Source organism: Paramormyrops kingsleyae, chromosome 12 (assembly GCF_048594095.1).
Source record: "Paramormyrops kingsleyae isolate MSU_618 chromosome 12, PKINGS_0.4, whole genome shotgun sequence".
Lineage (NCBI taxonomy): Eukaryota > Metazoa > Chordata > Actinopteri > Osteoglossiformes > Mormyridae > Paramormyrops > Paramormyrops kingsleyae.
In genome coordinates, this window is record NC_132808.1 from 31,021,050 (window position 1) to 31,042,534 (window position 21,485).

General features: G+C 43.7%; 3 protein-coding genes across 8 annotated transcripts; 1 reads left to right on the top strand and 2 right to left on the bottom strand.

Moving 5' to 3' along the window:
• Positions 1 to 372: 372 nt before the first annotated feature.
• On the bottom strand, positions 373 to 3,628 carry ran (RAN, member RAS oncogene family). Its single transcript, XM_023797385.2, has 7 exons — positions 3,483 to 3,628; positions 2,618 to 2,673; positions 2,411 to 2,495; positions 1,961 to 2,086; positions 1,612 to 1,799; positions 1,026 to 1,196; positions 373 to 749 (listed from the first exon to the last, which is right to left on the bottom strand). Exons 2-7 carry the CDS (start codon positions 2,648 to 2,650, stop codon positions 705 to 707), a joined length of 648 nt encoding a protein of 215 aa, XP_023653153.1. The 5' UTR covers positions 2,651 to 2,673; positions 3,483 to 3,628; the 3' UTR covers positions 373 to 704.
• A 2,009-nt stretch (positions 3,629 to 5,637) lies between these two features.
• On the top strand, positions 5,638 to 15,347 carry tbc1d10c (TBC1 domain family, member 10C). Its single transcript, XM_023797402.2, has 11 exons — positions 5,638 to 5,692; positions 6,438 to 6,515; positions 6,961 to 7,102; positions 8,182 to 8,281; positions 8,933 to 9,040; positions 10,747 to 10,853; positions 11,175 to 11,289; positions 11,392 to 11,457; positions 11,575 to 11,764; positions 11,873 to 12,030; positions 12,124 to 15,347. The coding sequence occupies exons 3-11, from the start codon at positions 6,963 to 6,965 to the stop codon at positions 15,178 to 15,180; spliced, it is 4,041 nt and encodes a 1,346-aa protein (XP_023653170.2). The 5' UTR covers positions 5,638 to 5,692; positions 6,438 to 6,515; positions 6,961 to 6,962; the 3' UTR covers positions 15,181 to 15,347.
• On the bottom strand, positions 15,334 to 21,484 carry rad9a (RAD9 checkpoint clamp component A). Of its 6 annotated transcripts, none has more exons than XM_023797405.2 (13): positions 20,524 to 20,675; positions 19,857 to 19,933; positions 19,665 to 19,754; positions 19,423 to 19,493; positions 19,186 to 19,308; positions 18,014 to 18,128; positions 17,811 to 17,910; positions 17,597 to 17,703; positions 17,340 to 17,446; positions 17,189 to 17,253; positions 16,900 to 17,004; positions 16,452 to 16,701; positions 15,334 to 15,836 (listed from the first exon to the last, which is right to left on the bottom strand). In XM_023797405.2, exons 3-13 carry the CDS (start codon positions 19,696 to 19,698, stop codon positions 15,714 to 15,716), a joined length of 1,200 nt encoding a protein of 399 aa, XP_023653173.2. In that variant the 5' UTR covers positions 19,699 to 19,754; positions 19,857 to 19,933; positions 20,524 to 20,675; the 3' UTR covers positions 15,334 to 15,713. The 6 variants fall into 6 exon arrangements, with proteins under 6 accessions (XP_023653173.2, XP_023653172.2, XP_023653176.2 ...); XM_023797404.2 differs by having other exon boundaries at positions 20,334 to 20,675; XM_023797408.2 differs by lacking the exons at positions 19,857 to 19,933; positions 20,524 to 20,675 and adding an exon at positions 21,358 to 21,484.
• Position 21,485: the final 1 nt, after the last annotated feature.

The following is a 21,485-nucleotide window of genomic DNA, read 5'->3' on the forward strand; positions in this document are numbered from 1 at the left end:
CAGGGCACATAAGGCAGCCGACAACATGGATAGGAACGTAACAAACTAAACTGCAATGAATCACATAACGAAACAAACTCTTTAAGGGCTGCAATGCTCTCTCACTTTCAGCATCCTGACAACTGAATGACTGAATCACAGTTGCACTTGAGAAAATAAAAGAACATGCAGACTTTCCGCTGATACACCCAGGATGCTTCAAATGACTAAAAGGGTGTCCCATGTTGATAAGCTTCAGTAATAAATATTTCCAACAAGGGGGGGGGGTCTGTAAAAGAGATCAACAGGAAGAGCACGTTCCCACAAGTTGATTGAGAGTCAAGAAACGCCATAATTTGTTAAAATTCTGGGCAAATAAAGACAACAAGAATATTAAATACCGACAGTTTATTCAAAGCTGTTTTCAAAGTGCTTCCATTTTCGCTGTATTTTCATCAGTACTGTATAATAAGTCTAAACTGTATGACAGTGACTATTTCGTACTGGGTGTTTACGCAATGTATGTCTGCACGCATGTATGTGCTGCGATGAATCTACACTGAATGTGTGAACTACATGTCATATTCCGCCCAAAATGCAAACAAAAAAAAAATAAAAATAAAATAATCTGCAATGGGATTTACAGTAAAAGGTTAAGGGTAATCCAAATACGCCAGCATTCTACACACCTCACCAACTATATGGTGAGGTCAGATGGTCACAGGTTAGAGATCGTCGTCCTCATCTGGGAGTGCCGTTTCCGACGCCACCTTTAAGGAAAACAGTGTGTGATCATCTAGGCCTCTGACTTTGATATTGCCTCAGAGATTAATCTGGTCTGATGTAAAACAAATCCATTTAAATGAGTTGTTTAAAAATAATATTCCCAATCAATAATTTGAAAAGATGTCTGCAGATTTCAACACAATGTAATTAAAAGATAAGATTATTTTGGTGTGTGTGTGTGTCCCCTCAAAAAAGTCTATTTTTGGTCAATATAAGGCAACTTAAGGGAGACACTCAACACAAAAGCAACTCATACTTACTTTGAGGTCATGCTCATACTGTGCAGCGAGGGTGGGGTCCATGGCAACCTCAGGGGGTGCAAGAGCTGGCATCGCCACAAATTCTAGGTTTGGGTCTCCTATCAGCTTCCTGGCCAGCCATAAGAAAGGCTTCTCGAAGTTGTAATTACTCTTGGCAGAGATGTCATAATACTACATGGAAAGATTTGGGGGGGGGGGGGGAGCAGGTTCACATGTCAAAATGAATATCATCTGGACAGCGGTGGGGAAAATGAGCAGAAATAAACTGGGTAATGGCCTCACATTTAGAAGGAACTAACTAATCGGTTCACCGTAAACCTCACCGCTCGGCGTACAGGACGGTCCAAAAGAAGGTTTGCAAAACGGGAAGCATTAAAACATGAACAACCTTTCCGCAAATATTATATATTTATACATAACTGTAAGCCTACTTTTAAGCCACCTGATATATACATATGTGATAACTGTACGCACGTCTCCATAACCTAAATGCAGAGTATACAGTCGACACAATATTGGTCACGCTAATCCGCACAAGGCTGATCGAAGAAGGGATGGCAGCAGACAGCGAACACGGCACCGGCACCTGCAGGTTCTTCTTGCGGTGGAAGACGATGCTCTTGGCTTTGACCTTCCTGTCCTTGATGTCCACCTTGTTGCCGCAAAGGACGATGGGAATGTTCTCGCACACGCGTACCAGGTCACGGTGCCAGTTGGGCACGTTCTTGTAGGTGACCCGCGAGGTCACGTCGAACATGATGATCGCACACTGAGCTAAAAACAAGAGAATCCATGTCGATAAGTCATGACGATAAAACTCAGACGGCATAAGGAATTACGGGGTAAAGAACGAGCACACAGACAATTCAAAACCGACAAATACATGAGAGAAACCAGCAAAGCACATTTTGGGTGTCAACGGACAAACTGGTTACCTTGTATGTAGTAACCATCCCGAAGTCCCCCAAACTTCTCCTGGCCTGCCGTATCCCACACGTTGAACTTGATAGCCCCTCTGTTTGTGTGAAACACCAAGGGATGTACCTCCACTCCCAGGGTAGCTACAGAGCAATGGAATCACAATAAAACAAAAGCCAAAGGCAGACTCTCAAGCCAGGAGAAGAAGCTATAGATATAGATAGAAATATAGATAGTGGGGAGTAAATCACCATAATAAACCTTTGCCAAAGCCTGAGGACCTAGAATGCTAGCTTTTGCAACATTATATATTAGCCGGATAAAGGCAGTCATTTTCATTCAGGCCTACTGAGAGACGTGTATTTCAATGTGGACGGTAATACCACAATTAACCTATAATAATGACAGGATGTGGCTAAAACCAAGTCTTAAAAAAGCGAGGAAAACTAGGGTGATGGAGCACTTACCAACATACTTCTTCTCAAACTCTCCTGTCAAGTGTCTCTTCACGAAGGTGGTTTTGCCGGTACCTCCATCACCCACCAACACCAACTGCAAGGCAGGAAATTTAATCCGATTAGAAGCCGGTCAGCAGTCGCATGCGGCACGGTGTATCCTTTTCTAGTTATTGCATTATAATACTTCCGCAGGAATAAACTGAAGCAAAAACCTACCTTAAACTGGACCTGCGGCTCTCCTTCTGCCATGACTTGTGTTCAGACTGATGCTGCTGTATTGAGGAAGACAGCGATCGCATAGTCAAGGCGCCAGCAGAGGCACTAGGGTGCGTCACACACTCAGCCAGTTCAGATTGCTCACCACGTTATAAGTCACAGCGCAGCAATGCTTCCAGTAAGTTCCAGCTGAGCGGGGCAACCCGGGAAATACGCTCCGCAGCCACCAGGCAAAAGTCAGCCGGTTGCCTCGAGCAATAGCGCAAAACGGCACCGGGATCAAACCGGATACAGTCAGATGCCGCCTTTACAGGGCAGATAGACTGGTTCCTTTAGCAGGACGATCATGCTCTGACCGAGCAAAATTAAACACCTAAGTAGCTCCAGACTGCATTTTTGTTATACACACGTATAACGTACGATAATAAAAAAAAATCATTGCTAATATGAGTAAGAAAGACCCCCCCTACTTTAGCTACTACGCCTAACCGACAATTAGCTTATTCACTCTGTCTTATCCTTTAATAAACTAAATAGCAAGCTTACTAAGGGGTAAAATATACCATCCGCGTTAATTTTACGGTCCTGCGACACTTACTGGAGTATGAACAACATAAATGGACATACTGAACATTTTCCGAAGAGTTAGTAAAACATATAGGTATAGCAGAGTTAGCACGCTTGTTAGCTTAAAAGGCTAGCCATTCCACATTTGCATTTGTTCTGCAAACTTTCAAATTAAGGCAAAAGTATTGAGAATAATTGGTGGCGATGTGTTGCGCAAGACTTACAATGAAGGTTAATATTTTTTCCTTCAGTGATATTACACGATCGTATTACATTAGAAAAACTGGCCTGGACTTACCCGGCGTTGGATGGAAAGGGAAAAAGAGCAAATGGAAGCTGTACATGAGCTTCAGCGTGGAGCGGGGGGCGACTTCCGCCTGTGTCATGTGACCAAGTCGAGCGGGCCCAGAGCTCCGCCCACCGCCTGAAAATGGCGTCCCACGCTGCCGGAGAAATACGTAAAAATAACGGATGACACCTGCTGACGGGAAATCGCATATGGTTTGAGACAAAGGAGGGAAAACAACTTCCGTCGTATAAAAATCAGTCGTTCTATAAAGAAGTACAATGGTTAAGGCAAGCCAAAGATATACATAGGCCTTCACACACAAGAGACACCAGTGCATGTTTTTAGACTGCTGAAGGAAGCTGGGGCACCTGGGGAGAACAATTAAGAGTTAGGAATAATGAATACGCCATATGATGAACTGGCATCCTAACCATGGTGTGCACTGTTTTGACTAATGCTCTCCTTGACACTATACTGGATAAGTGGATCTATAATCATTGGCCTCAAAACAGACACCAGTAAATATGACGTCAGTGTAATTTAAATATTATACTTTTTGCTGTTTATAGTTTTTTTTTTTCTATTGACACACAAGCAGCGCATATGATCTGAAGAACAATTAATTTTTTTGACAGAATAATTTTTCCACCAATTAAATCTAATAAAGAGTAGCAAAACTACAGACCCCCAGCAGTCCACATTTTTGCTTCCTCCTGGGGAAACACTGCAGTAGAGTATTGAATCCTATGTGTTGTTGGAAATTCTTATCCAAGTCAGTGAATCTGCCGCTCAGTGGCTGCGTTACAATATCGATGGCATAATGAAGACACTTTATTGTCTCTCCAGATGGGTACTGCTGCAAGATTGCTCTACGTGGAAATGGGGAGACAGGAGACCTTTCTCAAAAGGATAGTTAATGGTGGTTGGCTCTCGGTACAGGTAGCTCATAGTCATTCCTGAATCTCTCAGGGTAGGAGTGGCGAAAGGGAAGTACCAATGGTGGGGAATAAAGGGGAAGACATGATGTTTGTGAAATGCCATGGGAACGAGAATCAGGAACGTGTCTAACCCCTGAAGAGCTCTGCCCACAGTAGGGTCTGAGTGGGCCAGTCTGTCTTAGATGTTGTCACTTATGAGAGAAAGAATGACTATTCAGGTATTTTCCAGAGATCAGCTACCCCACAGAAAACCAGAGGTGGAAAGTTTAGGTTCAGAAAGTACAAATCCAGACAAAGATTTTGTTTCAACCAACCAGTTGAGCATAAAGAGTTACATTCCCAAAGTACACAAATATTTGGTTGAAACAAAATCCTGCTTTGGATTTGTACTTTCTGAACCTGAAATTTCCACCTGCCAAGGGCTGAAACACCTCACCCTAATTCTTGAGAATGAGGTCATTAGAAGCCTTTTAAACTTCAATAAAATGATGGTTAAATACAGGATTTCATTAACATTATTCACAAGGGTAAACTAAAAATGGTTGGGAATGAGTTTTAAATAATAGATTACCATGGAATAAAAAATAAGTATAATAATTACAAACTAACATTGAAGCATTGTTCATTTATTTTTAAAGCTGTTGTTAAAATACCAGGTAATAGGATTACTAACACAGCGAACTACCTAAGTTGAGTTATCTAACATCATTCGGCAAAAATGTAACTTTTCTGTGTTAATTGCTCTGACATGGACAAGTAGTCATGTGATCTACCTATAAAAGCCTAAAAGTTGTAAGTTTGGGTTGCATATTCAGCCACAACTGCTGTCAACCCAAAAAAGACTGTCCCCCTCAGGAATGATGACCGCTTTAATCCTTTTAAATGCAGTTTTCCAGGTAAACCATCGCCATACCCATCCCTAAAAGCAGTTGGAAGTACAAATCCATCAATTTTCTTGAAACCACATAATCCTATTCAGAGTCACAGAGCCTACAAGCCCAAAGCAGGGAACAACCCAGGATGGGGGACCAACCCATCACAGGGCACACCTATGGGCAATCTGGTAACTCCAATTAGCTTTAGCATGTTTTTTGGACTTTGGGAAGGGAAACCGGAGTACTCAAAGGAAACTATGCAACAATAACAACACATGGAACTCTGGCAGAGACTTAAAACCAGGTCCTACAGGTTTGAGGCAACAGTGCTAACCACTGCACCACCATGTTACCCCAGTGCAAAGCCCAAAGCCTCATTTCTGCAGTTCGTCTCGTGGCAGCTACGGTACCTAAACACCCCCTGAATTCTACCTTTCTTCAAGCACTTCAAAAGACTGAACATGGTCCCTAGTAAACCACCTAAATAAACAATATTAATCTACTGCGAGAAATAGCCCATTCCAGATATCCACCGTAGGCGTGAGTAATTTGGGAAAAGCATTATAGCATCTAGATTTATTTTCTTAACTTGCGCAGGACGCCCGTCTACTTCAGAGGAAGATAAGCGGACTGACTCCGGCGCCATTTTTGGAGTGGCAAAGGATGGCTGGTTTTTATAACACGGAGCTGTATTAAATTTAAATGGTCAATTCATTGATACACTGTTTTTTTTAATGTATTTAAGCATTTTAACTATTTTCAGAAATATTTTATGTTACTGCCTGCTTGAAGCCTATAACGAAGCTGCGAGTTATTTACCTTTTAGTTTCGCGCTTGTCGTCTAACCTGAACTATACTTTTCAAAGTGGGCGCTGTTTTTTTCAAACACCCAGCGATGATAATATTGTAGACCCCTGCAGATCAGCTGCTAGTTAAAAACACCACTCTACTGTGTACGCAGCATGCATTTCTCGAAATAATATTTGATATGAATATGAATTTATTAATAAGAATGTTTGAAATATTTAAGCCACTTGAAGAATGGACGGTATAACCATATGTGAAGTTGTGTGGAAAGACTTCAAAAAGATTCAGTTACATGCGGAAGGGCAGAAAAATCACACGCCCACTCTTTTTTTCCTTCGCGAAAGCGCATCACTCCGGCTACTCCTCGGCAAGGCAAGCCAGCATCTCACTAAATGCACTGATACAGGAAACAGCGACCCGAGGTATTTCTTTTTATAATGACAATCATTGTATTGTATCATATTCGTACTCTTGCGAATAACAGTATTTAGACCGAGGTACATTTACAGCTGGACGGGCACGGCGGTGTTTTTGGACTCCACCTGTTAATATAACAAAGTAATAAAATAAAATATTGTTGTTCCTTTGTAAAGTGATTAATGATATTATACGACTGCCATCAAACATTAATCTTTAAGGGGGCAATAATCATAGTTTAAATAACTAATATTTTTTTTATTAATCGTGTATGCAAAATACTTTTTAAAAAGTTCCAGAATTTAGAATTCACTTTACATAAGTAAAAAATGTTTTTGAAAATGTTCATGTGTTGCTCCGGAAAGTAAACAGGGTTTTAAGAGTGATGACAGACTATGATAACGGTTTTTCTCACTCTCTCTGTTTATTATTTTTATTTTATTTTCTTAGGGATGGATCCCCTGGTGGCCCAGTCTGAGCTGAATGGCGAGGACAGCTCTGGTTCCGATGGGGCGTCAGTGTTCAGCGTTAGCATACCACCAACGGAGACTGACCGCTTTGGGTTTCTCCTGGGGACCGAATCCACTGTCGGGTCAGTAACTCAGAAGAAGGAATAATATTAATGTTAAAGTTATCGAAAATATTCGTCAGTTATTCTCTTTATATTTACCTCTGCTACTTTTTCTACCTCAACATCCTGGCATGTTGTCATAGAAACAATCGCACCGTCAGTGTGTGGTTTTCCTGTTTCCTGTTTTTGGTGACAGCTAAACATGTTGTAACCTTGTTCTGTATGCAGCAGATGCTTTGTCCTTTTTTTAACATTTTACAGACAACATAACGAAGACCTAATGATTGTGCAATTGCTTAATTGGGAAGAAGAGGCACAAGCAACAACAGATGGGCTTTTGTGGGCTTGTATGCTGGAAGAGATCAGGGTTGTAGCTTAGATCTGACTAAGTCAGCCAGCTCCACCCTGTAATGCTGGCGGCTAGTCAGACGATGAAAGTAGATGCAGTCATTTATGTAGTGATCTGCTGAGGAGGTTGTTATAAATCAAGGAAAGGAAAACTGGCAAGTCTTGAAAATGTCAAATGGCACACATATCCTAGTCTTTCAGTTACTGCTTGTGAATAAGAATTTAAAAGTAATATGAGGTCAAACAACAAAGATTTGCCCTTCAGCCTATGCTCACGCACTGAAAATTGTGACTGTTACAGGCCAATAAACCAAAACTTATTGCCGTTGAAAGTCTCAGATGTTTAAAAAGTTGAAAATAGTCTCCAGATGGTGGAAGTGAAAGGACCTTCCCTTTGTGTTAAGGTGCAATGTAGGGCAGCAAAGGAAATCCAGTCAAACATAATGGAAAATACCTCTTTCTGAATTTTGATATTTGCTACAATACATTAGCTGAAATTATTATTTTTTTTTTTTGTGTGAAGCTGATCAACTTAGGCCAGTGTTTCTTATTCCGGTCCTTGGGGACTCACAGAAGCAGGGAGCAAAAATGTGGACTGTCTTGGAGGGAGCAAAAACATGGACTGAGGACCGGATTGGGAAGCACTTTCTTAAGCATTCAGGACATGTTCCTGAAGTATGACAGTATGAGTTTGAAAATGTGATGCATGCATAATTTTGTGTTGATTTGGTTGTGTTACCTTTGTGTGACAGGAGCGAGGGACCGCCACCTGAGCTGGTCCGGCAGAGAGAGGCAAAGTGGCTGAACATTATCATGCAATGGGACCGCATCCTGCTGAAGAGGACCAACAAGGTGACACTAGTTGAACTGAAGAAGAGTGCATTTCCCTTTTAGCACTCATGCAGGACAGTTAGGTTCAGTAATGCTGACTCAAAATGAGCGCTGAATATATATTTTTTTAAAAAGCGTGAAGTTTCATATTGACTGTGAAAGGACTGCAATTGTTATGTTAGTCTGACTATTAGATTCAAGCCAAAAGGTACATGGGTGGTCACAAAACACAAGAATAAGGTACAGAAAAACAGACTGGATTTATTTTAATGCAGAAACAGGTAATCACACACTTCACCTACTGTAATATAGGTCCTGATCCAGTGTTGTGCACTTGTTGGTGGTCATGTGGGTGTTAAATTACAGTTTAGGTAACCTGAGCTGATTTAAAACTATCAAGGCAGCATGTGGCTTAGTGGGCTAAGCCTCTGTGCCTGTGATTGGAAAGAATTTCCCCACAGGGATCAATGAAGTATCTATCATTATTATTACTATGAAGAAGACCTGTAAAGGTAGACTTATTATTCTTGAGAAATAAAGGAAGCAGCTACTTTTTTCCTACTAATTTTGGCAGGGGAATATGGATTTTTAAACATTGTTTTTTTGTTTCTGTGTATGCCTTAAAAATTCTGTCAGGTGTTCTTTTAATGACATTCCTGCCATTTGTCTCAGGTGAAAGAGCAGTGTCGAAAAGGCATCCCAGCTTCCCTCAAGGCCCGATGCTGGCCACTTCTCTGCCGCGCCACAGAGAGGATGAAAGCGAATGAAAAACTTTACAAGGTAAATACATCTTTCCTCACCTGCTTTTGTGCCTGCCCAGGCATTTCAGAAATGTGTCTATAGCACGGAGAAGGGAGGCACCGATACGATTTTTCAGTCCTGATACCGATAATAATACCTGAGCATTGGGTATCAGCTGATACAGAGTACCGATCCGATACCAGTGTTTCATTAATAAGCCGTATGCCTCTCTGGGTGAAAGACACTGGGATCATTCTTTTATGTGTAAGGTAATGTCAGGCTTGACTGAATCATTGCTTTCCTAACTTAGTAAAACAAAATGTAAAACATAAACAGATATATTAATAGTTCTTTGCTTGAAAGGTCTCTACCTTGACTGTATTATGTACGCAGACTATGGCTGCCTTCGAGCAGACTACTGTCTTGCGGAAAAGAAAAAGAAAAAAAAAAGATGCATCTAGTTTTTCGGCGGTGGTAAACCAGAGGCATTTTCAACAAGTGCATCACTGCAACATGCCTCTGATTCACCCCCCAAATCTCCACTGGATCCTGTCACACTGGATACCTGCAGTCTCTACATGGGTCTGGCTGCTTTGTCATATTTTAATACACTCGGGAGAGAATGTTATCGTGTTTCGATTGGGTGTAAAGAAATCCCAGAGTATTGTCAATATATAACCCTTTATCTAAGAATCAGTGCAACGTATTATGCGTGGCTTGGACTGCATTAACCTGCTTATACCATGGTTGAATCATATTTGGCTTATATGTTTGTATCAGACTAGGCTGAACCGTAAACAAATTTATTAGTAAAACTACTATTTAGGCTTAAACCTGTAACCCAGCATACCACAGTATTTCCTTTTCTGTCTGTTGTTGGACTTCAAAATAAACTAAGTGCTGCTTTTTCAAATACCATCGAAACACCACATACATGTACCGCATCGTAATGTCTGGACGGTCTGAAAAATTGGACGTCACCAAGCCTGCTACTGTTAAATATTTGAGTTATATAATCACCTAAGCCACTTTAAGTTAGTCGCGTTTAATTTGCAGTGCTGCCGCCACCCATCAAAACACTGGTTTTGTAGATATTGCAAGTAGCCGTAGAACGTGTTACCGTAGCAACTTCAAGCCTGAAATACCTGCAGGCTGCTGACTCTTTACCTCCCTTGATGCTGGTTAGTGCTCGTTCCAGCAAAATGTACAGGTCTACTGGTGCACTGCTGATGCATGAGGCAACGCACGCGCGGCTGTAAACGTACAGTAACGTTGAATTGGTCGGCCCATTGTCACCGATTGCAGTGCAGCAATTTTATTTATTGGATGAATATCCAATATCAGACAGGGATGTGTGAAAGGGGTCTCCTACCTTTTCACTATGGAACTCTAATATTTGGAATATATATGAAATGGAATATTTCCAGGGGAGGGACATGGGAGGCATCAGAAAAAAAATTAAGGCTGTTGACTTATTTATATGTGCATTTGGGATAACTCTGTCCCACATTATATAATCAACATTATTCAGTGTCAATGAAAAGTGGGGGGGGGGGGGGGTAGGGCCACCCAGGCCTCTCATTGGCCCCTCCACTGCTTCTGTTGTCATTCTTTCAGGATATACCCTCTTCTCTTTAAGGGTGAATCACTGGCTGAGAGAGCAAGAAGCATATATCTGGACACACCTATTTTAGGGCAGCTTTGTCAGTAAAGTTCTTTCCCTTTGCCCTCGACCCTTTTTTCAGAAACTTGATACGGCACCTGCCCTGCAGACTTGGGTGGATGTGATCGAGAGGGACATCGACAGACAGTTCCCCTTCCACGAGATGTTCCTCTCCAGGGATGGCCACGGGTAACATTCATTTTAGCGTCGTTGCCGACGTGGTGATCCCAGTAACCCTGACCAGGACAGGAAAATGTGCATGAAAACGCAACATTACGAAATGGATGGGAGAATAAAAAAAATTGCATAAAGATTTCTTTTTCATTCTCTCAGATTATTTTTTGGGGGGAATTAATTGTGTACTGTACTTTTTCTTATTAATAAATTATATGACTCGATGTTTAATATTAGATTTGCGCCGATTTCCCTTTTCCTCCCTAATAAGAACCTATTTAGAATCAATATACCCTTAAGTACCTAACAATATCTAAAAAGGCTTTTTTTGGACAGGCAACAAGGGCTTTTCCGGGTCCTGAAGGCATATACTCAGTACAAGCCAGAAGAGGGTTATTGTCAAGGCCAAGGACCCGTAGCTGCGGTGCTTCTCATGAACATGCCTGCTGAGGTGTGGTTGTGTACCATCCATGGGTTGGTGGTCACGTGATTGAAAGGCATATACGGGATACAGGTCCTTTTTATGTTAACTAAGCGGTTTTCTCTTGTTAAGGAGGCTTTCTGGTGCCTGGTGCAGATCAGCGAGCAGTATCTACCTGGATACTATAGCCCTCTGCTGGTGAGCTTCCGGTACTACATCCACTGACATGGGTCTTTGATTGGCTACATCACAATCGTGGGCCCACCATTTCTGGATTAAATTGCAAACCCCCCCCCACACCCCCCCCCCACACAGGAGGGAGTGCTCTTTGACGCAGGCATCCTGAATGGAGTGCTACGCAAGGTATGCCCTGCCGCTCACAAACACCTGAAGAAACACGAGGTGGAGCCACTCATGTTCGCTACCGACTGGCTCATGTGCCTCTACACTCGACACCTGCCCTTCAACACCCTGCTCAGGGTCTGGGACCTGTTCTTCTGCTACGGTTGGCCTCCCGCTCTCTTAGTAGTCCATACACTCAAAACCCTAAAAATTCTCCTCGAGTGCCTGCATCTGCAGTTCGTGGATGTCTGACTCCTTCCTCTGCCGGCAGGCGTGCGGATCCTCTTCCAGGTAGCAGTGGTTTTGGTGCATAGGAGCCTGGGAAAGCAGGAGCAGAGGGACGAATGCGACGGGCAGATGGAGACCCTGGAGAGACTCCGAAGCGTGAAGGACCGCATCTCCATGGAGGCGGATGCTTTCATAGTGGAGGTGGGTTGCCAGACGCTTGTTGTCCACCCAGTCCTCCACTTATGCAACTTCGTCATGATAAACCGGTGACGGCTCCTGACTTACTTCCTCTAGGTGTGCTCAGTACCGTTCTCCAGGAAGGATTTAGAGAGAGAGACCGAAAAGGAGATGGAGAGGTGGAAGAAAGAGCATCCATCTTCGACCTTCAACCCTTGCCTCCGTTGCCACGGGTACCGGGCGGCTTGGGTTAAAGGGAGAGAGAAGGAGGAAGAGTGTCAGAGAAGGGAGCGAGAGATTGGGAACCTCTCCGTTCCCGTGTCGCGATCTCCCTCCTCTCTTTCACCGTCATTTCTTCGAAAGAAGTGGAGAAGAGGCAGCAAAGCAGAGATGAGCGAAAAGGAGGGGAATGGTGGCAGAGAGGAAAACAAGTTGAAGGAGGTTGTCGAGCTAAAGGGCAAGGAAGAAAAGGAAGCCATAAATAATGATGGCAACCGAAGAAAACCTTCAGAGTACAGCAGTGAAGACGCGACGCTCAACCAAAAGGGAGCAGGGCAGGAATCTACACAAGCCGCTGCAGATTCATCCTGCCAAAACCTGGAACTATGCAGTGGTGCTGCAGACCTCTCTCACTCCCAGAACACATGCAGTCTTAGTAAAATGCTAAACAGTTGTGGTGGGGCGAGCACAGACTGTGCATCTGAGGCTCAGGACAGTACCAACACACCCACAGCCCAGATAGAGACCCCAGAAAACCAGACGGAGAATAATGCAGTCGCAGACCACATGTCGCAGCTCGTCTCCGTGCAGACAGGGTCCGTCTTCAGCGAGACGGTGAATTGTTCAGCAGACCAGGGTGAACCACAAAAACCTCTATGCGACAAGGCTGACGAGACTGCTGAAGTAACTAGAAAACTTTCTCAAGAAAGCTGCCAGTCAGAGCCATCAGAGGCAGGAAAGCTCATTTCCCCAAATAGCTGCCCAGAGTCTGATGCCAAAGATGCTAGCAAATTGAATAAAAACACTGAGGAAAAGCCAGAAGAAACAAATGTTCAAAATACTGGAGAACTAGATGTGGGAACAGAGGAATGCATTAAGACGCAAGACGACTGCAGGCAAAGCTTTGTAAAGGAGACAAGTACGCTGCTTGAAGATTCAAGCGCAAACTCCCCAGATCTAAATGAAACCCAACAGGAAAATGACCAGCCAGTACAGTATTCCCTCCATCCTTCTGAAGATATCAATGAGAATGTCACAAAGACTCCTGAGATGACTGGAGAACCGTCAACAGCAGAAAACACAGAGAAAGTTGACAGCTTAGACATTCCGGCACACCACTGTCAGATCTTCCACGTGCTCCAGGAATCTGAAATTTCTAGCATCTCTTCAGTAGATGAGTCCGAGTTATCAGTACAAAAGCACGCAAACGAGGAGGCATCCTCAGAAGACTCTCCCCAAAACGATCCACTGGCCAGCAGAACCATTATGACTGCAATTTCAGACCAGCCAGCCTGCGATGGAGTCACAGAAAAGCAGCCTGCAACCTCTGCAAGTGAGAGTGATGAAGAGCATTCTGATGATGTCACCCAGATCGAGCCACCTTCAGAGCAAGATAACGATCAAATCCCGGTAAGGAGCTCTGTGGACCCAAACTTGCAGGAGAATTTGCAGGGCACAGGACAGTCGTTGGGTGAACATCCTGGTCAAAGTTCAGAGGTGGACATTATTTCGTCGAAGGGTCAAGATTTGACAGAAAAAAGTCCCTGCTCAACCCATGAGACCATGTTGCAAGTGTCAGGAAGTGAGATTACAACAGCCATTCAAGAGGAACAAAAGCCCTTAAATTCTCAAGATGCAGATGCACCTCAAGTCGAAAGCAGACCTCCAGAGGGCTCAGTCATCGCAGTACCATCGGCAGAAGGAAATGCAATAGAATACGAGCAGCAGAATCTGTCTGCTGCTGATATCAGGGAGGAAGCACCTCAACAGCCTAGTCTGACGAGCTCGGGTGCAGTTCAGCAACCAGCAGACCCACTTTGTCCAGCAGAGGACGAGGTAAGAGGGGGATCATTGGACACGTGTGGGACCAAGATGGAGACACCTGAGCGTACTCCTCCTGAATTACATCTCGCGACGGAGATGGAAAAACCAGCTGAATCACAAAATGATCAGGGATGCACTGCGGAGCAGTCAGCTGAATGTCACATAGAACAAATTGAGCTTGAAGCAGAAGTTGGCTCTAAGGACCAGTGTAAAGAGACAATGGAAGCAGACCGAGAAGAAAATGGACAGAACAACAACAGACAAGACGACGAAACAAATTCAGATGCGGGACATTCCTCTCCTGAATCGAAGGACGCGTCCTGTGAAGAAACTAACAGCTCTACCCCACCCAGCACACAAACGTCACAAGGACAACCTCCTGGGACATCCACGGACTCTGAAATGACAGAGGCACTTCCAGAAGTCACGGCAGAGCACGGCAAGGATGAGGCCATCAAGGTGTCTGCTACACTTGAGAACCAGAAATCAAGTGGCACTGGGGAATATAAACTTCGCAAGACATCCAGCTCCAGAACCACGCCGCCCAGAAGGCTGTCGGAGGACACGTTCAAAGAGCCGGAAAGCACCAGATACAACAGTGGTCCAAGTACTGCTTCCTCCACCAGCAGTTCTGCCGCTAACCACACAGGTGGCACCAGAGCTACCAGGGCTGTTCAGGACACAGACAAAAGCCACGACACTGAGCACCATAGCACTGAGCACAAAGACTCTTCAAAACGCTTTGGCCTCTTTCGTAGGTTCCGGGGCGACCATGTCACGAACGTCGAGGGGGGCGCCAAGGGCAAGGCCAAGATGACAGTGCCGACAATACTCATACAGGACTTCAGTGAGCAGGTGAGCGAGCAGGAAGAAAGACTGACCGCCAAGGAGAGGAGAAAGAGGAGGAGGGAGGAGGAGAGGAGGAAAAAAGAGGAGGAAAAGGCACGGAAGAAGAGAGAGAAAGAACTGGAGAAGGAAAAAGGAAAGGAGAGGAGGAAACCGCAGACGAGGGGGAAGAGTTTTCAGGTACACAGCAGCAGCAAGACTGACCATGTTGTTCCTTCCCTTGGAAACTCTATCACTCCAGGTTCCAAGAGAAACTCCGCTCCATATTTTGATACTTACTTCTGAGTGTTGGGGTGGATGGCACCAAGTATGGAAGGGACAGACTGTGAAATGCCTTAATACTTAAAAATGTTTAAAACAATGAGTTTTTCTATAACGTTTTTCAAAACTGACAAAAAAAAACCCGGAAATGTGTATAGAATGTAAATAAAACAGATGTCTAGAAAACAGTACTTTAATCTTGCATTTGTCCTAATGCCTAGAATCCATTAGAAAATGTACAAAATTTCAGATATTTCCCTTATTTATTTTTTATAATATCTTTATACCAACATCATGGTGGTAGAAAGTGTCATTTTTTTTCTCAATAGAGAAGTAAATTCTGCTCAGTGTGCATATGCTGGAAATCCGTCCTTTGAGGTCTCAGCAGGACGTGCTTTGGCACAGTGACCCTCAAGGCCCGTCCACCTGCAGGAGCTGCTCCTTCACACCTCAGCGTTTCCTCCAAAAACTCATCAGTCAGCGCCGGCTTTCCCACGTTCACAGATCGTGCCGCCTGGCAGCCCACAGACCTCCCGATCACTGTGGGGCAAGTGACGTCACGGGGACGGGGAGCCGTCCTCGTCCTCGCTGTCACTGGCCAAGACCTCCTGGCTCTGCAGTGTCCTGTTGGACATCTGGGAGGGGGTAGGCAGCACCGAGCCAAAGAAGAGGGAGCGGAACTGGTGGGAGGCAACATGAAAAAGGGACAGAAGCAGGCAGGATGGAGAGAGTGAGTCAGACGCTCAGACGCGAGATCTGCCAAGTTCATGTGAAAGTAAGAGATTATACAGCAAAATAAGGCCCACAGTTAAAAGGGTCCTACTGTGCTCAATTTCATGGTTTGTAATTTTATTTTTGGGGTGTACTAGAATAGATTTACATGCTTCAGTGTTCCACAAACACATAATTTTTCTCATACTGTACATCTCTATTCACTCTTTAACTTTGTCTGAAATGGTCTGTTAGAGCTTTAAGCCTCACTCCCAGTGAGCCTATTGTGCTCTGATTGGTCAGCTTGCAGTCTGCAGACAGATCCTTGCAGGTAGGAGGCCAATAAGGATTATGTTATGAGGTGACCTCACCAAGTCACGGAAGTAAGGGCTGGAATTCCAACAAGGTGTTTCAGGCAGATTAGAGAAGACTGGTTTCTGAGGTGAGAGTTACTCTCTTTGTCGTGTACTTTGGGCCTTAAGACTTTGCAGACCGTTTACATGCACATAAAGCTATATAACACACTAAAGGAAAGGAAGAAACAGAAAAGCATTATAAGGTCCTTTAACGGCAGCTATGCTCACCTTCTTATTGGGTGGTCGGCCTGATTCCTCCACTGGTGTCTCCTCTGCTCCCTGCTGCCCATCCTCGTCCTCACACTCTCCGCTGGACTCCTGCTGGTCTCCGGCGGCTCCATGGAGCCGAGGTGGAGTCAGAGCGTGCCGAGGCGGCTCCGGCCAATCGGAGTCTCCGGCGAGCTCGCCGGCCTCCATGGCAATGATGTAATCGACGTCGTCGTTCATGAAGTCGTCCGTAATAGGTGGCTCTGAAACTCTGCGGAGAAAAGAAAACTTCCACTAATTAAAAAAAGAAGCAGCAGCAGACCCTAAGCCAACTTAACCATTTTGTTACTAAAATTCAAAGCAGTAACATTTACCCACTAAGCAGGAAAAGACTTTTATTAAAAATACTGCAGCACTTAGCCGAAGTTTTGTTATCATATAGTGTAGTACTGCATTTAGAGTAACCTACCGTCTCATATTGCTGTTGTGGTTCCGAGGCTGACCTTCCTCAGACAGGGTGGCCAGCACAAAGTTTACCTCCAAAACGCTATCTGTGAGGCTCAACACCATAGGCCTGACCACAGCAGACGAAACAAAGAGATAGGCTTCACTGGGCATGTATCTTACCACAGCTACCCATTAACGAGACCACAGAGAGTAACGACATCCTAGCAGAAAGGTGATCTAAGAGATGTTGTTGAATGACAAACAGCACTCCGCTAATCGGGGTTTCGGCTGTATGGCTACACGCGGCATACCTGCCAGGCTCATCGAAGTACAGGGAGACAGGGAGACCAGAGGACTCTGCAAACACCAGCAGCCCCTAGAAGTCAGCGAAGGAGCACATGAGCGTGTTCTTCAGCAGCTAAAGAAACGCCTGTCCACATCGAATCCCTCTCCATCTCTCACCCTCAGCTCCTTGAGACAGAAAGTGATGCATGTGTGCATGTTGACAACGAATCTGTCAAACTCTTCTGCGCTGAGGCAGAACTCCGTCATCATGGCTTTGGACTGTTCTGGAAAAGAAATGGGAAAAACAGGGGGGAGCTGGATTATACAGGCAGCATTACACCCCTACAAGTACCATGGTTTGGCTTCATCACACACAGCAAATAAATATGTTTATTTCTGTGCAAAATGAAGGATGATTTGATTAGGGCACAAACCTGCTTCGTCCTCGACGTGATTCCTGAACAACACTCTTTCGTCATTCACGGACACTCGCACTTCTTCCAGAGATGGAGGGAAGTGAAGTACTGTATCTACCAGTAGCCTGGAAGAATGGGGGGAATGGAAGCCGTACGAGGGGTTCAGCACAGGTCACTCTCTCCGAGAGAGATGTTGAGATAGAAAGCGGGGCAGGTGTGCAGGCCTACGCACTTGGGCTGGGCGGTGAGCGTGTTGGCACAGCCCTCTTTGTCGAACACGGCCTGCAGGCTCTCGCTGTCCTGGAACGAGAGGTTGTGCGTCTTCAGCAGCCCTATGTGGGGCAGGGGGGGAAGGGGGGGGACAGATGTCTCTCCACAACCGCTTGGCAGCCAAAGGCATGAAGTGGCAGCATTTCTGACGGCCCCCCCACCCACCATGTTTGCAGTGCAGGGTGAAGGTCAGGCGGCTCTTCTCGATGTCCAGCTCGATACGACACTTTTCCACCGTCTTCTCCAGGGAGGAGAGGGACTTGAACACAGCCTGCACAGACTGGGACATAGAGTCGATGGTTCCAGTACAGTGGTGCACAGCTGACCAAGTGTTCCACTGGTGTGGAATTTTAAAAAAAGTATGTGCATATGCATATATATATATATATATATATATATATATATATATACATATATATATATATATATATATATATATACATATACATATATATATATATATATATATATATATATATATATATATATATATATATATACACACACACACACACACACACACATACATACATATACATACATACATACATATACACAGACACACACACACAGCCTGGCCAAAAAAAAAAAGTCACCATTTGAATTTTTCGTTGGGCCGCCTTTACCTTGCACATTTGTCATGACATTGTTTCCACAAGCTTATGCAACATCTCACCCTTTATTTTCATCCAGATTTGCATTAATTTCTCACCGAGGTCCTGTATTGACAAGTGAGTTGAACCGCTCCATAAAGCCTCCTTCAGCACATCCCAGAGACCTTCAATGAGGTTAAACTCACAACTCTGTGGTGACCAAGTCATACGTGAAAATGATTCCTCATGCTCCCTGAACCACTCTATGACAATTTGAACCCAATGAATGTTGGCATTCTTGTCCTGGAATATGCCCATGCCAACAGGGAAGAAAAAATCCATTGATGATGGATGGAGGTGTAACCTGGCCAGTAGATTCAGGTACTCAGCCGACTTTACTTTATTTCTGCATAACCTTACTGAGCTGTAATAATGATCCAATCATTGGCTCTTAAATATTTGCTGATATAAATTCAAATGGCGACTATTTTTTTTTTTGGCCGGGGAGTATATAATATAAATTTTATGTGCATATATATTTGCGCATGTGTGTGTGAATTTGAAATGTTTTGCTAAATATCAAGTTATAAGACTTATAAGACATAAAAGACAATGCAGAGCATAACATATATACCAATCATTATGCCTACATATATTGTGCCCTTTGCTAACTGTTCAAAAAGACTTATCAGTATATGGCAGGATATTTTAAAATTGAGGCTGACATGGATGCACATCCCACACCTTGATGACCATCTTGCAGCGCTGAGTCGAGCTTTTGGGGGGGGTGTATTTCTGGAAGAAGAGCGGAGAGAAGAGGAAGCAGGCATACGCTGACCGCGACGAGTTAACGGTGCGGAGAGCCAGCTGGGGAGGCAAAAGATGAGAAAAAAAAATATCTTAACACCTAAAATAACTGGTCTGGAAACGGACTAAAGAAGCACAATGCACAGTCAGTGGAAAGACGGACTAAAAACATACCCCATTTTCCTGCGGCTCCAAATACAGCTCCTCTCCGAGCCTGGATAGCGACTGGACAGCTTTTGCCAACACTGAGGTCAAAGCATCCAAGCAATCGAAATGACAAGTAGCACTTAGCCAACACATTATCATTTATAAACAATAACATGACCTTTGTAATAACACCTCAGAAATGACAGGCGAGTCACAGTCAACAAAGTTCTTTAATACTCTTCATATGTTGTACCACAATTACTGAGTACCTTTCACGTTGCTTCCTATCAAGATGCAGTCCATTGTGTGTATAAGGCAGCGTTCTCGGGATCACTGCAGCAGCGTATTTTGTTGTTTATCTAAATGTCGGCATGAATCACGCTATTACTGTTGCGCAAAAGACTGCTGGAGTCACAAACCTCCCAAAGCCAAAAAACAAGCAGTCAAAAAGTATGTATTACTTTGAACAGAAACTTAACGGCGCATTTTTTTCTCAACAGTCCCACTGCAGATGAGAATGGAGTTGACAACGATGACCCTGAAAAAAATGACAGCTCTGGTATATGGATTGGTCACGTGGGTGGGGTGGATCAATTCAGCACTGTAAGGGGATTTGAACGGACACCCTGCAATTCCAGTTATGGCAAATTAGTTCATAACTTACTGCACAAAGTTAATATAGTTATCAGAAATCTCCTGTCCTTATTTACACTGAAAACATAAAAAGAAAACACTATTACCAAACCTGTTAGATGCATGCAATTTTCACTGCAGCTTCCACTGCCGGATAACATTAAACAAAAATTAATCTAATGGATAGCTAATCAGTTAATATATATAAATGTGTGAATTTCACACGTGGGAGCTCAAATTAAATAATTTTGGACAGACAACTACATTTCCGTTCATTTTCACACAGTTACTGAGTTAGCGCGTACCAGCTTGTTCGCCTAGCCATGTGTAGCTAAGGCTGTTTCCGGGCAAATAACATTTAGTTGGTCAGTTAATGAAAATATTCAAATTCCGGGTTTTCCGACAACACCAAGCCCCACTGACACAGTTCCACCGCCCACCTACGGCTATATGCCCCGAACACCTAACCGAAAACATCCAAAGAAATAAACTCACTGCTCGGCGAACTTCAAAAACGTCACGACGCGGTTCTTCCTCAGTAACCCATTGGCTAGAAAAGCGATTCGTCTCATTGGTCCGTCGTCTTCTTCGTGTACTCAGTAATAAAATCTCTAACAATTTTCACTAGCGCCATCTTCTGTACGGGAGTGCGAGAGCTCAGCAAAAGTTAAGTATTCTATTTATTTTTCTTATTTATTTACTTATTTGGAAAGCGAACCAAAGTGTGAAAAAGTATTATTTGAACATGGGTAATTTAATAATCCATGGAGTCGCGTGATAGGTGAAGAAGGAAACATAGCAGTGGTCAACACCCATTTCCATCAAGTTTACTACTGAAACATATTTTGACGTAAAGAAAAAAATACCGATTACAGTGATTACACTTTTAAATCTAGTTATAAGGTTGGCAACTTTGGTCAACCGGCTCACGTGAGATTTTCAATTCGAGACAGGTCTGCACACACATGGACACGTATTTACATATTTGTAACAGTTTTAGTACTACGCAAGTATAGTTTACATTGGCTTCGAAAACTACTTTAGGTTCATAATTTAATAATATAGATATTATTAAGATTTCTTGCCTGAGCGTGAGAGTCTGAAAGTGTACGTATGACACCAGATGCATGAGTTGGCAACCCTGCAGTTACTAATACTTTTAAAGTACAACGTACAGAATTGTATCAGAATTGTTTAATTTGCTTATTTTTCACCCACACAAAGACACATTCTTAAAGAACCAATAATTTTGCACTAAGAAAAAAAAATATGGAGGGGAGGTTCTGAATGAGTACAGACGCCTGTGTGATAAGCAGCATGAAAACAAACCAGTTAGCTTGTCCCTCTGGTCTATCCCGTCTGTCAGGTTCCCTTGTCAAAATCTAAAGAACTCATCTGCTGTCTCCTTGTCATTCCTCCATACGGATGGCACGAACACAGAGGCAAACTCCTTGTGT